The sequence below is a fragment of the Labrus bergylta genome, chromosome 6 (assembly GCF_963930695.1).
Source record: "Labrus bergylta chromosome 6, fLabBer1.1, whole genome shotgun sequence".
In the NCBI taxonomy this organism is placed as follows: Eukaryota; Metazoa; Chordata; class Actinopteri; order Labriformes; family Labridae; genus Labrus; species Labrus bergylta.
Window position 1 is genome coordinate 11,773,616 of NC_089200.1, and position 15,608 is coordinate 11,789,223.

At 39.1% G+C, this 15,608-nt stretch overlaps 1 protein-coding gene across 2 annotated transcripts in view; it reads left to right on the top strand.

Moving 5' to 3' along the window:
• Positions 1–15,509, top strand: part of rabgap1l (RAB GTPase activating protein 1-like) — a 109,161-nt gene extending 93,652 nt beyond the window's left edge. For both annotated transcript variants that reach the window (XM_020656132.3, XM_020656140.3), the window contains exons 20-26: positions 4,630–4,722; positions 8,354–8,464; positions 9,003–9,107; positions 9,836–9,919; positions 10,765–10,836; positions 11,847–12,047; positions 12,367–15,509. In XM_020656132.3, the coding sequence (XP_020511788.1) occupies positions 4,630–4,722; positions 8,354–8,464; positions 9,003–9,107; positions 9,836–9,919; positions 10,765–10,836; positions 11,847–12,047; positions 12,367–12,543 (843 nt within the window). In that variant the 3' untranslated portion in view covers positions 12,544–15,509. The remainder of the gene's footprint in view (positions 1–4,629; positions 4,723–8,353; positions 8,465–9,002; positions 9,108–9,835; positions 9,920–10,764; positions 10,837–11,846; positions 12,048–12,366) is intronic.
• The last annotated feature ends 99 nt before the right edge of the window (positions 15,510–15,608 follow it).

The following is a 15,608-nucleotide window of genomic DNA, read 5'->3' on the forward strand; positions in this document are numbered from 1 at the left end:
AAAAGCAGGTTTAGAATTTGAAAAAGGACTTTTTATATCGCTCAATGGAGTTTAAGAAGTTTTCCATATGGGGGGAGAAGGGACTGGGAATGTTTGATTTCGGGATGCTATTCCAATCCGAATGTATTTATAACATCATTGTCCATCACTGACCAGAGATTGTTCAACAAGAATCGTTGGATACTTACATACAAGTCATACTAAGTATGACATCATATTGAGTATGTAGTGAGCTCTGAATTCATAGTTTGAAACTTTATGTATGTGAGAAATGTCTGGATGTTTAGAAGTTTGACCATTATTTTTAAGCATGATACACCAACTCACCCATCATACTCAATGGCCCCACAATGCATTGCAGCTCTGAAGACTATGCAGCGGAACCCAACCAAAAAGTGACGTTCAAATAAAAGTAATTGTACTGTAATACATTTTCTATCTGGTCAAATAATATTCAGATAACTACGTAGCTGTATAAGTAATGGACATAGTGTTCTCATGTTTCATATTTGACAGCATATTTGACAGCAGATTTAACGTTGAGAGGTGGTTATTAGTATGATGGTAACAGCAAACTAAAGTCAGGTTTGTTGGCAGCGCATTATCGTGTTTGAGTATATATGTAGTAGGATGTATGATATTTTTTCAGTTTCAGACACAACCTTTGTACTAAAATGTATTTTCTAAATCCGTGTCACATGGGTTTCACCAATGCCCCTCCCCCTTAGCAGACAGGCAGGAGGTCCTGCGTCTGTTAAAGTTAGGACTGATTGAATTGCCCCACAGTCAACAAAAATACAATAAACTGAAACCATATTTTAAACGTAACATATCTTCTGAACATTCATTATTTAGAAATACATTTTTCAGAATACAAATCATGAGGAGATTAATTATTGTCTTGTGTCTACTCTCACAAGATCTGGCAGCACAGATATGAACCGCTTGACTGTCAGCAGTCCAAACACTCTTCATCTAGATACACAGAAATCGAAGAGGACTTAAAGGGTAAATCTTTATTTAAAGGTTTAACTGCAATAGTGTTTAATTGTCTTATGTTAAGATTATATCATTGTTACAACTATTTGAATGCAATCTAAGTGGAAAAAGAGACAAGACCCACTTGGCAGACAGGAGGTGTATACAGTTTCATACCATTGGCACAGAAATACTTGATTTTCTTTTAAAGAGCAGCTTTGTTGGGCACTCTGGGAACTTTCCTGTAAAAGGGTTGGTAACTTTTTATGTTGTTAACCTGAGGATTGTCACTTATTAAATAGTTCTTCTGACTGTTGGTCACTCTGGATGACCGTATTATCGACATGTTGAACACAAAATATCATCGTAAAGGGCAGAAGTCTCCCTGTAGAATGAATTATCTCAGAAAGTAAGTGAATATCAGAGAGTCTGCAACATGCTCATGTATTTGTTGCATCATATGGGTCTCAAACTAAAAGGGGCAGCACATTAAGAAATGTTTTCTTATAGAGAGTTGTCTGGGATCTTGTGTGATGGTAGCTGTTTTAGTTCTGTATGTTTGAATAAAAGCCAAGCCTCTTACAAGTAGGCACAGCCCAGTTTGGCATTGCATTTCCTGACACACTCCCACTGCAGTCTTTGTGTGTTTTAGGGGTGTTGGAGAGCATGGGGTTGCATAATCAGTCACTACAGTTAGTGTGTCGATGATGTCTTTTTGAATATTAGCTCAGACAAAACAATTTGATTCTTCCCCTGCTGTGATGAAAAATACAGAATAATGTTTTTAAGGTCTGATACACAAAGCGTAACTGGGGAGAGCTTCTTATTTCCAACTAAAGTTTTTTGTTTTGTGAGAACAGCATGTTGTTGAAGAACCAGGTTCAAACCCCGACATGCTTAAGTGTCCTTGAGCCAAACACTGAATCTTAACCAGCTGCCGTTTCCCAGCTGACCCTGATCCCTGAAATCTGCTTCTTTCAGCCAATCAGGGTTTATTGTGACGATTAAGTCTTTATATTCATTTAGTTTTAACTACTTCAGCCAAAAAGTTTTCAACCAAATGACACAGTGGGAAGAAAAACTGCATCCAGATGAAGGAAAAGCAAAAATAAAATAGTCAATTTGTTAAAAGGGATCTTTTTCTGCCCGTAAGGGAACACCACGTTCAATTTGTCTGCATTGTTTCGTTACAAAAACACTATTATTAACAGAGACCAGGCTGCTCTTTCTTCTCACACAGATAACAACAGAATGAGTCTGAGTGTGCTTATCAGCTCGGGAATTGTGTGTCAGATAAATTACGGCTTTACGTCCATTCAGCTCGTGGAGATGAAGGGTTAAGCCTCAGGTCAATGAGAAGGACAGGTAAAGAGTTCTCTGAAGAGGGAGACAGTTCAGCTTCCTTCATGTAGTGGTGATTAAAGCTCCTCTCTGTAAGGATGTTTTAGCTGATGATGAAACCGACCGTCAGCGAGACGATTTAATACGTCTACATACAACACACACATGCCGGTCTCAGAGGACGGGTCATGTGACTGAGACTGACCTGGAATCCCCAGCCCTGACTGTTGGCGCTATGGCAACGCTGTTACCACACAGGAGAGATTACGTTACCACCCACCTGAAGAACACACACACACACACTCACAACACACACACAGATTTCACTTCATTATCAGTTAGTCATCAGTGTTGTCTCATATTTAACTGCTGTTTGCTGACGTTTTTGAACGTTTCCCCTCCATAGCTTTTTAGAAATTTACATTATTTTGCAGTGATTCATGTGTAACAGAAGTCACATGACCTTTCAGCGCTCAGCATATTTGAAAAGGAATGAAGTTAAAGTCAAAATAGTGTAATGGATGGCACATGAAGTGAATTTCCTGTGTTTTGGCAGACATTTAGTGTGCTATAATCATGCAGACGCACAAGGAAGTCACATTTTGAGTTTGTGCTTCATAATTTATTTTGATGATGTTCTGAGATAAACAATATCTTCGATCCAATCTCTGTGGCCTTCCTGCGTCCAACCGGACCATAACTGAAGATCCCAGGTTCAAAACAGAATCTGACTGATTCATCCAGTTAGATTGTTTGAACAAGTTATCAAGCTTAGTTGTAAATTAGATCACTTAACCAGCAGTAATTAAGAATAAACTGAAGGGAAAAAAAGCAAGGCACAATGATTAATTTTTTAAACATAAATTACTCAAATGTTATAATAAAAGCATCTTAACTACAGAAGTATCTGTCCTCTGAGTATTGTTGTAAATATAGCAGGCTTCTAGTCCAACTCTAAAAAGCTGTTCAAAACAAACCTTACAGCTCCTGTAAGGAGTTTCTAGCTGGTTATGAAACTGACTGAACTTGTTATCATTCCGTGTGTCACCGATGAAACCCAAAAAAAACTTCTTTTTTTTTAATATCTATTTACCCAAGTTACTTTTCATGCTTTTTACCAATTTTCCAGCAAGACATTAGAGATACTACTTTGTCCACAGGGTGCGCCATCAGTGACACTCTGTGTATTCTAAAAGACTTGTTAATCAGTGTGTGCAGCTTCTTCTTTCTCCATTGACAATTATTCCTTAGTACATTTTTAATCGGGCAGCTGGAGTTGCTGAGAATGAAACATTACATTTTTTTTTTTCAGAACATGCTGAGCTACAAATGTGTATTAATCTTTATTATTATTGAATTAAACTAGCAACCCAGTAAAGTATCAGTCTAATTAGCTGGCATTCACTAATGGCAGAATTCAGACAGCTTTATGCGATGCTAGTTTCTGTTCACCTCAGGAGGAAATGAACGACGGTTGGTCATGAAGCTTCCGTCATTAACACAAATTGTTGTATAAGAATAATATTTTTCTCTACAAGTGGCTGATTTACTGTCAAATCTACTTTGAAGTGCGTAGTCGGTAATCTCTGTAATGTGGGTGTTTTTACGTCGTATTTTTAAAATATCACAAAGAATCACATAAGGAGACATGTAACGGTTATAAACATAAAGGTCAGATTATGCAGTAGAAAACAGAAACTGTGCAGTGCAAACCACAAAACCACATTCATCAGCAGCAGTGTTCAGAATTGTAGCTGTCAGTTTTGACTTTTGTGAAATAGATATCTGTGTCTACGTATTCAAACCTCTGATCTTTGCCGTTTATTTCACTGTTGTTGACCTTATAGCTGAAGTTTTTTTTACAGACGAAGTCTACATGTAACAAGATTATGCAGCAGCTTGACATATTTTTCAACATACCCAATCAAACATATACTGTAGTTTAAATGTATGAGATAAATGGATGTTGTTCTTTAAAGCTGGTCCCTGTTTCTTTGAAAATTACTTTTTTTTCTCTACCTGTTGATAAATGTCAGGTGGTGTCGTTACTGCTGAGAAAAAAAACAATGTTACTGAGTTACTGAGACTCCTCAGTAAAAAAACAGCTGAGTGTAATCGCTTCTTTCACATATCTGATCTCAGTATTTAAAGCATTTATAGAATGTGGCTGTTCATTTCAAATACATGATCCCACTCTATCCCCTGTGTCTCATAGCATTGCTATGGGCTCTGTTCGGATTTTATCAGGCAGCCTCAGGCACCTCAAAGTTACATTAACAATGTCAACATTTCTTATATTTTTTCTTTAAGGTTCCAACCAAGAAGCTGAAGAAGTTTGAGAAGGAATATCAGACACTGAGGGAGAGCCAGCTGCAACAAGAGGACCCCATTGATCGATACCAGGTAGGATGTTCTTTCTTTAATCGGAGACACAACATTTCTAACATTCCCCAGGTGGTGAGGTTAAATGTACCCAGCCCATTTTTCACTTTATGCACAAACACAAATGCAGTATTTCCATGTGAGCTGAATGTTGTTTTCTGTGGTTTGAAAATGAACTTCTCAGAGCGTGCTCAGTCTTTGAGGCTCCTTGATGTATTTTTAAGATTGTGATCAAGAGTCGTTCTTCTGTAGTGTAGAAGGCATCATTCGACACACCACCACCTTTTTTTTAGTTAAAATATCTGTTCGAATGAACCAGGTTTCTAAAATTAGAAATCTCCCGTGAATACAGCACTGTTTTGTCATCTGTACCTTTGTCGATTTCTGTGACACTGTTGAGGTGTGAAAATGACTTTCCTCACATCACAGACTTTTATCGTTAGCGGCTAACACATCTTTAACATTTATTTTTGGGCTAAGCTGACTCTGTTTTGTCAGAGAGAAAAAAACAGGACAAGGGATTCAAATTCAGAGATAAAGAAAACCTCAAAGTGTCATCAGACAGCATCTCTATTGCTTTCACTTTCTCTCTTCTATCAGGACTTCTCTGCTTTCTTGTTTTTAATCTGCCATTCATGTTTTTACAAAATCAACTCATTGAAGAGCTTGGTTAGGAAGTTTTAAACCAACACAAGAGCTGCCTCGATTACAGTTTAATGTCATTAACAACTGAAAACCGCTCCTCATGTCGCGTATAGGAAACTGGCATCTTTCCTGAGCGCTACTCTGATTTTGTGTGCATACGTTAACAACCCGTTTTGGAGTAAACGAGTTGTAAAGCAACAGACTAGTCCTTTATTTCATACTTTTTGTACAGTCCAAAACTGTGTTGCCATTCAATTATAAACGTAATACAGCTACTTACAAACTGAACCCCTCATGCTAATAATGAATAAAAATGATTTTCTTTTGAGCCTGTAGCTTGAAAACAGGGTTTTTAATCTCTCCATAAGGCCTTATCATGTTGTGAAGAGATTAACAAGAAACACTATATTACAAAGAAACGCCCGACTGTACCAGTTTGAAAGGCAGGAAAGTTCAGCACATGATCCTCACCATTGTTCCAGTTTTCTTGATATAACTTGTGGGAAACATCTCCCACATCTTGACCCTCACCTTCACGATGTTCTTAATTGTTCTTTTTAAACTACATTTCTGCTGTACACAGGGCTTGGCTTTGTAAGACAAAATAAATCCTTGTTGAACGACATCAGCTGAGTTTCTTGGTTTGTAAAAAATCTCCAAATGTTATGCAGCAATAATATCAAATACTCGTCCAAAACAACGAACCAATTCAGCTTCGCAACACTTCACCTATTCTCCTTTCTCAGAAAACTTGAAGAACTATTACAAGAACAGTGAATGTTGATGAGAGGATAAAATAGAACACTTATTGAGACTAGTCCTGAAGAAGTAGTTGTATCAAACATTCAGGTAAAAAGTTAAGAAACACAACCGAAGCAAACAACAAAAACTGTCATCTCTGAAAAGAAGGCACATGTTGGTGTAAGCAGCGAGGCTGGAGAGGCTGTTTGCTCTGGAGAGCAGGAAGGAAGACTATTATTGTCGATAAGATGTTGGACTAGAGCCAATATCTTTACAGTCCGTAGAAAGGCTAGTATACACAACAACAGGACAGAGCAGGACACTTACAGCTGGTAAATTAGCACAGGGTTAAATAGTGTATTTCTCTAGGGGGGTTGTAGTTACTTCATACTGACCTTAATTTAAGGATTCAACATTCTTACATGGTTTAAGCTCCAGGTTGAGGTATGTAGTGATTGTTTTGTATTGTTTGGGGTAGGAGTTATTGTTTGTGCTCGTCTTCTTTGTACATATAAAACCTTTTTTAACCCAGTTGTTCTTTATTTGGCGGCTTTTAATGTTTTACCTTACTGCGAAAGAAAAGCAGACGAAGGTAGGGGAGGGAGAGTGAAGCTTGGACAGGGGAGGGAGAGTGAAGCTTGGACAGGGAAGGGAAACTCCTGTCAGGATCATGTGTCAGAGTTGTGTCCGTGCTGCTGGAGGCTCTGTGTGAAGACGCTTTAGTGACTGTGTGGACTGCGGCACGGTAAGCTGCCTCTGCTTCAGCAAAAATCCTTAATGAGATACTTTGTACGTTTATGGCTTTTAAGATTCTTACCATACGCTGCAGATGCATGTTCATACATTTTCTCTTGTTGATTTGAGCGGTTGACTTTTTTGACAAGATATGAAAAGATAAGCTAAGCTAAAGATTGAGAAGAATCTCCCATTCACACCCACTAAGATCTTGAAGTTCTTTCCTCTGTTTGCCCAAATTCAACCACAAGTCATTTCTCTGCTAACAGGAAGAGATGAATTTAATCTGAGGAGTGGCACAAGCTGTCTCTTAGGCATGTGACTGAGTGTGTTCCTCTGGGTGCTTAGACTGAGGTGTCATGTTTTTTTTGTCTTTGCATCATAAATAAAAGTCAGGCTTACTCTTAAGGTTCAGTAATACTATGTAAGTGTGTAAATAGATGTCTGTGTTTGGGTGTGAAGTTCATTGGGGATAGAAGAGGTCTCTCATTGTAAAAGTGACAGGATATCAGGGTCTGGTGACCACTTGAAGCCGTGACAACAGTTTAGTCGCATTCAGGCTTGGCAGTCATGTGAGACTATTTACAGGCAGACCAATAATCACGAGACTCCACTAAGGGTCTACAATGGGGACCCTGGGACAATGTGCGGTTTTGTGTGTTCCTGTTTAAGACTACTTTCTAGCACGTAGGACCAGTTCTCTGGGGGCCGCTTGTCCAAATGGGGAAATCAGAGCAGCATCCCTGTGCTTCTTTGCTTTTTCAGTCATGATTGCAAAATGGTTACCTATAAGAGTTAAAATCCCTGTTATCAAACCTTAGACCCTTACATATCAATGATATTAAAATCAACCCTATGACTGTGATTTAAAATCATTTTGAAATTGTTGTTTTAAGGACATAAAATGTATTAAGTTCTATAAAAAGGCTTTTATACAATAAAAAATCTATTCCTTTGAGGCTCTCTGGAACTGTTGATAGTATTTAAAAGACTTCTGTCATACCATGTTGCTATGGAAACCTCATTTATTTGAGACTTCTATCTGTTCAGTGTTCACACCATTATAACCCTAATGGTCAAATAGCAGTAACTGTCAATGGTCCGATCAAACCAGCAGCCTCTAATGCGTCTCTAGTCTGTGTTCTGTCAGCCTCCTTACACACGCTGTCCGAGCAAAGTTTCCCGTTTTTTCTTTTGGAAAATATTAGTGTTAGGCAAGTAGTGGTAAGAGTTACAAAAAGTATCCAGGAAAATAATCAAGAAAATAAACTAGATAATGTTTGGTGTGAGGTTGTTTCCTCTCTTCTGTTATCAGACTTCTCTTTCTGGAGATGTAAATGGTTTCAGTATTCACACATCACATTCTGCTGTAAAGTGAAACTCAGAAATCACTTTTCTAATGTTCCCATCGTTAGAGTAGTTGTCAAACAGACGCTTGTGTGTCTTAATGGAACAAAACATGTGATCTTGTTACTGATTTGAAAAACAAAACAGGCTCTTTTTAATAACCAAACTGTGTGTGTTTGTCCAGAGGGAGAACCGTCGTCTTCAGGAGGCCAGTATGCGGCTGGAACAGGAGAACGATGACTTGGCCCATGAGCTGGTCACCAGCAAGATCGCCCTGCGTAACGACCTGGACCAGGTAACACAGCTGCCCCCCCCGCCCCCCCCCCCCTCCCTCCCTGAGACCCTTTCAAACCTGAACGGGGAAATTCATTGCTGGATTTTTTTACTTGCATTTTGTTAGTTTGTGTTAGAATTTGGTATTTTTGTCCCATCTGACAACAAAGATTATTTTATAATTAAGCAAAATAAGAATCATATGCCCATACTTTTCAATAAAAAACGTTCAGATGTTACAGATGTTTCAGATGTTTCAGATATTGAACTGATTAAAGCGCTCTCACTGAGGTGCTCATATTGATCTTACTGAACACTTCTCCACACCTCAAATTAGAGTAACTAGTAAAAACTTAAAAAATGTTGATGTTCCAGTTTGCTAGATCAGCAATTATATTCTACATCTATGATCATTACCCCTGTTGTTGCTTCCCCTCAGTCAACATCTAAGTGTGATTGTGTACTTTGGTTTAGTGTGCAAACTGTGCTGTTACAGTTGCAGATTGGGTGTGAAATGAAGCGTCTCTTTGTTGCTTGTCTGTCTGTCTTCACGGACTTAGGCTGAAGACAAGGCCGATGTTTTGAACAAAGAGCTGCTGAGCACCAAGCAGCGTCTTGTGGAGACGGAGGAGGAAAAAAGGCGACAGGAGGAGGAGACCGCTCAGGTAACGTCTGCCTTCTCTTTACCCTCACCGCATTAAGGTCAGCCTTAACAAACTACTTCAACTTGTTGGTCATTTTCCTGATTGATTTCTGCAGGAAATGCTTTGAGTATGTGACCATATTTCATGACTACAAAAAAATTTATTTTTACCAAATTTCTATGAGGCAACACCAATTGGCTTAACAATGTTAAGTTCTAATTATTGAAGATAAACTCAATCAATATCAGTCCTAATTAGTTATTAATGGGTTAAATTAGTCAGACAGTGAACAAAGACTATATATAATAGACAGTAGCTGTCTCATATTGGCTTTAAGTCAATTTTTCACAGCAGAGGCAAAGTCATACATGTAAATACAAATCTTCATCTAACTTTCAACCTCTTTATTTCAACCATTTATTATAATGTGACCTCTCTGTGAAAATGAACTGAATGATTTTCTAAGTATTGCCAAACAGCTGCTCAGTGAGAGGAAAAAGAGGAAAATACTGTAAAGTTATGAGTCCTAAAGAACGTCTGATGCTGTGTTCACGTAACCAAAGATTCAGAATCATTTCATGGTAGACATGGTGTTGTTAATAATACGTCTTATTGCAAAGAAATGTGTCACTCTGACGTTTACATATGTGTAACCGTTCTGTAACAGCGTTGCACCTTGTAAGCTCCTCCTCCTCCTCCTCATTCCTTTTAAATCAATGTTTTTGTCTTCTTTTTTTTGACTCTTCCAGCTGAAAGAAGTGTTCAGGAGGGAGCTGGAAAAGGCCGAGCTGGAGATCAAGAAAACCACAGCCATCATAGCTGAATACAAACAGGTTTGGCATTTTTCACAACTTAATGCCATCATAAAAATGAGGGTGGGAAATAACCTCAACAGCTAATAGCTCTTTAACAGAGCAGCACAAAACTGCAATTAATCTTTGAATCCTGTACTACATTTCACTTTAATTGACCCTGTTACATTTCTAGGACTTCGTTAAACGTATGGTTTTTAAAACAGACACATGAACTTAAATTTACTTCACTTACAGTTACTTCTAGATGCTTATTTTGATATTTATTGCTTACATTGTGACCCTTTTCACCTCTGTAACTTTACCTGATAACTGGTCACTTTAACTTCAATTTTCCACTTACTATGTCTCAATGTGCTGTATAGTTTTTAGTATATACAGTGTACATTAAGCAACATTCAGACAGATGTAAATGCACCCAAATTGGACCTAAAGGCTAATTTTCATCGGCAGTCCCTTTGTCAGATGTTCTTTGGCATCATAGAATGAACTGTAACCCATAAACATGCGTTCATTATTTATAATAGTTGTAAATACATAGTACCTTTATCTTTACTTTTATTTTATTCCTATATATTCTTATTTTATTTGTACTTATCTGCATGCTCTTCTTCTTGTCTTTTACTGCTGGGACACTTGAATTTCCCCTCTGGAGATCAATAAAGGATTATCTTATTTTATCTTTAATCAATGTTTAAAGCACTTCAACCAAAATGACTGGTTTTACAGATTTAAAAAAGACCAAGCAAGGGGCAATGTAAAAACAAACATATATGTCAAAAAACATCACATTTTCCCTGAAAAACAAGTTGAAAATCTTCACTGTATCGTCCCTTATATAACCTGACGTTCTCTCCCCTCTGCAGATCTGCTCCCAGCTGAGCACCAGGCTGGAAAAACAGCAGGCGGCAACAAAAGAAGAGCTGGACATTGTCAGGGTGAGGTTACAACACAGCTACTGTAGGAAGCTGCTGAAGTTTAGTGAGGAAAGCTTAAAACTTCAAACTCAGAGGGTTGCATCAGAATTAGTCGGATGATTGTGTCTTTCTGCTCAGTGAAGACAAGCTGAGATTCGTTCATAATCACACTCCTCAAGAGCCGGGTTGCACAAATGATCAGATCATTTATCCCTAACCAAACATGATGTTGCTCTTCATGGGTGTGGCACTGTGTCACCTCATGCCTGGATTAAGAACAGGAAAATGATCCATGAAGTAATATGCAGAGAGAAGTTGTAGTGGAAGATGACAAAGGGAGTGCTCAATGAAAGGGTTCTCATAAGATATACTGTATGTCTAACAAGGCTGGTTCACAAAAGGACCCGCCTATCATAACAAAACACTTGAGCATTTATGTGCAATTATTTAAAAATCACTTATTTATAGTGCTAAGAAAGAGCAGGATAATATAATGTGGAGCATAAAGAGATTCAAGGTAGGAAGACAAGAACTCTGGGATAAACGTAGTTGAAAATGACAGATTGCTGTAGCATGGCAGCATCCCTCTCTTGCACTAAACAAAGATTGTCTGGCTGTAGATGGCTGGGTGGAGCTGAGCACTTAGTATAATGAGATGGATGAACTCTGAAACATAAACTGTCTCTTAAAAAAAGGAGTACATGGAATAAATACTGTATAAAACAGTTATTAATGTGTCTGCTTCTGAAGTCCTAGCAGGCAGAATATAAAATCAAACAAAGATCACACTCTCTTAGTCTAATGCACAAAGTATCCATGCATGTTTTAATTCTACAATGTCATCAGGGAATAGTCCTCTTTAAATGTGCTGCCACACCAGATGTTTCCTCTTGTTTTAGCACAACACCTATTTGCATCAAGATAATCCGCTACAACATTAAAGTGCACATGCATCAGAATATATGTTTTCAAATGCGATCACGTGTCTGCACAGCATGCTCACCAACCTGTGTGTTTGTGTGCCCGTGCAGGGTAAAGTAATGGGCTGCGACCACTGCAGAGATCTATTCAGCACCCTGGGGTCCGTCCAGACATTGTCCCCTGGCAGGGACAAGACGTCCACGGAGCCGATGGACGAGGAGAAGGACGGACTGAAGGAGCAGCTGAGGCATCTGGAGTTGGAGCTGGCACAGACCAAACTGCAACTTGTGGAGGCCAAGTGCCGCATCCAGGTCAGGAGCACTATGCAGTGATGATGTTACAACGTGTACAGTTAATGTGAGAGTTATAATTGCTGGGGAATGTACCACGACCACCTTAAAAAACTACAAATACTTAGAATTACTAAAACATACAGACAAGAAACAGGACCAATTAAAGCACTTGTCTCCACCCCAGAGAGAGAAATATATTTTTTAAGTTTGGATAACAATTGTTAAAATCCACATAGGAGGTGAGTGTGTTAAAATAATCATGATATATCCAGTGTTCTCCTTCTGACTCCTCTCTGCTCCTGTTGCTGACACCTCTCCTCCTCTCGTCTCTCTGCAGGAGCTCGAGCACCAACGGGGACTCCTGATGAACGAGATCCAGGCAGCCAAGAACTCGTGGCTCAGCAAGACTCTGGGCTCACTTAAGAGCTCTGCCTCCTCCTCCTCCTCCTCTTCCTCCTCCTCCTCATGCTCCACGTCCCAGACCCCGTCCTCTCCAAAGGAGGGCCCTGCCTAGGCCAACGCTTCCCTCCATCTCTGTCCTCGCCCGAGCGGGAAGGAGAAGGAGCGGATGAGAGGATGCAGTATTCCTTTTTTCTAGCAGGTGGAAAGGCAGAGCTTGTTGCTCTGAGCTTGTTGCTCTGCCTTTCCAGATCTGCTTCTTGGACTGCAGAAATCTGAAAAAATGAGCAAAGGGACAGGCGGAGGACTGGACAAAGCCGCCTGTCTGTCACTTCATGTTTACATTTCAGTGTCTGCTTCAAAGGTGATGAGACAGCTGACTGATTTGGGAATCAGATTTAAAGTTTGTTTTAAGTTCGGCATTTGCGGAGGAAACTTCTTTTTAGGGTTTGATGCCTAAATTTAACAGAACACTGAATTGATATTCAAACATATAGATGCTGTCAACCCTCTCATAGGTCAATAATTTAGCTCCACCTAGTGGCCAGACATTGCTACTGCAGAGTCGTAATCTTGCATATGAGGGAGATTGTTGTCAGGGTTTTACCTACATCTGGTCACACAATAGGAAGAATATGTCGAGTGAAAGTGTCATGGCTGCAGCTGCAAAGAGAAATAGAGTCTGAAAAAACCACAGCACCCTGAAAAAGGGAATACTGCATTCAGATTCTTCAACAAGAACAACACAAAAAGTTCTTTTGTTTATAGTAATATAACATCAACAATGTTGTCATATAAATATGTATAACTAATTATTGATTTTTGTAATAATCTTGTACAGTTCTTTAAGAGAAGAGAAACACACAAGGAAGAGTTCTTTGTTAATTTTTTTTTATTACTGTTTGGAAATGTTGAATGTCATCTCTCTAGAAGTTGATGTAAGCACAGTGTGTGATCGATGTGGTCGAGTCCAATCGCTGCCGAGCAAAAGTGACAACCTGCTGAGATGTTTTTGTGATCAGTGTTCCTCCTCCTCGTTCAGCCATGGGTTAAAGTAAATACTGCAAATATACATCCAGATACAGATTTCTTTAACTCCTAGTTCCAGGTCATGAGACTGTGTGTAATTTAGGCTTCTTTTACCTCCAGGTTTTAAAAATGCAGCCATCTATTTGAGCACAGTGCGGTCAGCTGTGATCAGAACAGAAACGGGCTCCCTTCCTACTCCGTCTCTGTTCTGGCCCTTTTATAAGTGGACTGATTTTATTTGGAATAAGCATAAAAGTGTCAAAGTCTTCAATATTCTTTTGAAACTGTACACAACCTATAGATTGACCTTGGTTGTATTTTTTTGTGGTGAAAATGTTTTTAAACAAGCTCTGTTTTAGAACCACACATCTCTGGCGTCTGGTGAGAAATCAGAGCTTTTTTGTCACTAAGAAGAAGCCAATTTTCCCGTCTTTAATCCATCCCAGACTTTAAAAAAAAATGGCTTTCACAGGGTGTGATAATCTATCACAGTAATCATGGAGAAATAGTGTCTCTCTTTTAGCTAACAACACCCACTGGAAGTCATTATTCAATAAACAACTAGCTAAACTTTAATCACCTAGATTAAGTTGTGTTGCCCAACAAACATTGCCAAATTCTCCTAAAGCCATTTGCACAGCTGTGCCATCCAACTTGTCTGCTCTTTATCGTGTCAAAAATCCACCTTTTTTAAAAAGTTCCTCACACAATGAGAACAGTATGTGATTCTATAGTCTTCCCTGCGTCCATGTTCAACTGCTTGCTCTGTTGCTTAGTGCTAACACTTCAATAGAAGCTGTATTAAACTCTAGCTGCATACTGATGGTTTATTGAAAGTTAAAAACAATATCAAGTCCAAAGCTGAATTAAAAAAACTGGTCTTAAATGATACATGGATTGGATCACTCTGTCTGAACCTCGGTACAGTACGAGTGAGATGACCAGCAGACGGTGTTTCATGTAAACTAGTTTAAAGATCCACTTAATGAGCTGACATTTTCAAAGGAAAAACAACAAATGCAAGGTCAATTCTTTTTCTGTGTGCTGCATTGTTTGTAGTATTAAGCTTTAACATGAACACTTTTTATTATCGTCATAGCCGACAGAGCTGCAGCATACGTGCCAAATGTCCTGCTTTTTTATTTTCTTCACTCTGATTGTCACTCAACTCAGCTTTTGGACTTCGACCCAGTCCTTTTGTAATTGTCTATGCGTGAATGTGTGTGTGTTTTTGAAGGTGTGTGTGTGTGTGTGTGTGTTCTGCACTGTAATCCAGTGGTAAGGTTCAACACAGTTACTACTTCACGTGGCTGCCTTTTCTGTTCATGACTGAAGTCCTTTGCTGATGAGAGGAAAACCATGTGGCTGTTCAAAACGTGCGATGGAGTCAGCTGTGCCATAAATGTCTTACCCCTGCTCCGTCCCCCAGTGACCTCACCCAACTTTTCCAACAACCATGTCATCTCATCTCTACCTGAATCACACGTTTCCTCAAATGAGCCCCCTGACAACGACCTCCGAGCAGCTCCACTTGAAGAAATGCATCACTATCATGGATAGGGAGAGAGAGGACACAGACTGGCTGAATACGATTGAATTCCAAGTGTGCTTTGCATTTCCAGGACATTCCTTCTTTAATGTTGCGCATCATGTTTGTTGATCACATGTCTGACAGTTACAATGTCATTAAAGTCATGTACTCCGTGGCAAAGTTAGAGAGAGAGCTCCCCGGTCTTTAATGTGCACTAAAGCAACATTGATATTTTAAACACTATTTCAAGATGTGTGTGTGTTTGAATGTTATTCTGATCACAGAGTATAATTATTTTTCAACTGGTGATTATTGTTGCTAAGAGGACAGATGCCAACGTATAATCCGCTCTAATCCATGGTTAATTTCAAAGATGTAAAAGCAGGCCGGGAGTCAGATTAGAGGTGTGATGTGTTGTAATCTGTCAAACAACAGTCCTGTTACATATGGAGGAGCCGCTCCTCAACACTGTTAGCTGTACAAAAACTGTCTGCATTAATAAATCTCAGTTTTTCTGTTCATTTCATGTATTTCGTCTTTCTTTTGAATAGAAGAATACAACAATATAATCGTTTTGGGTCTTGTTCATGAAGAAAAGTATAGCGGCTTTCCTGAACAAT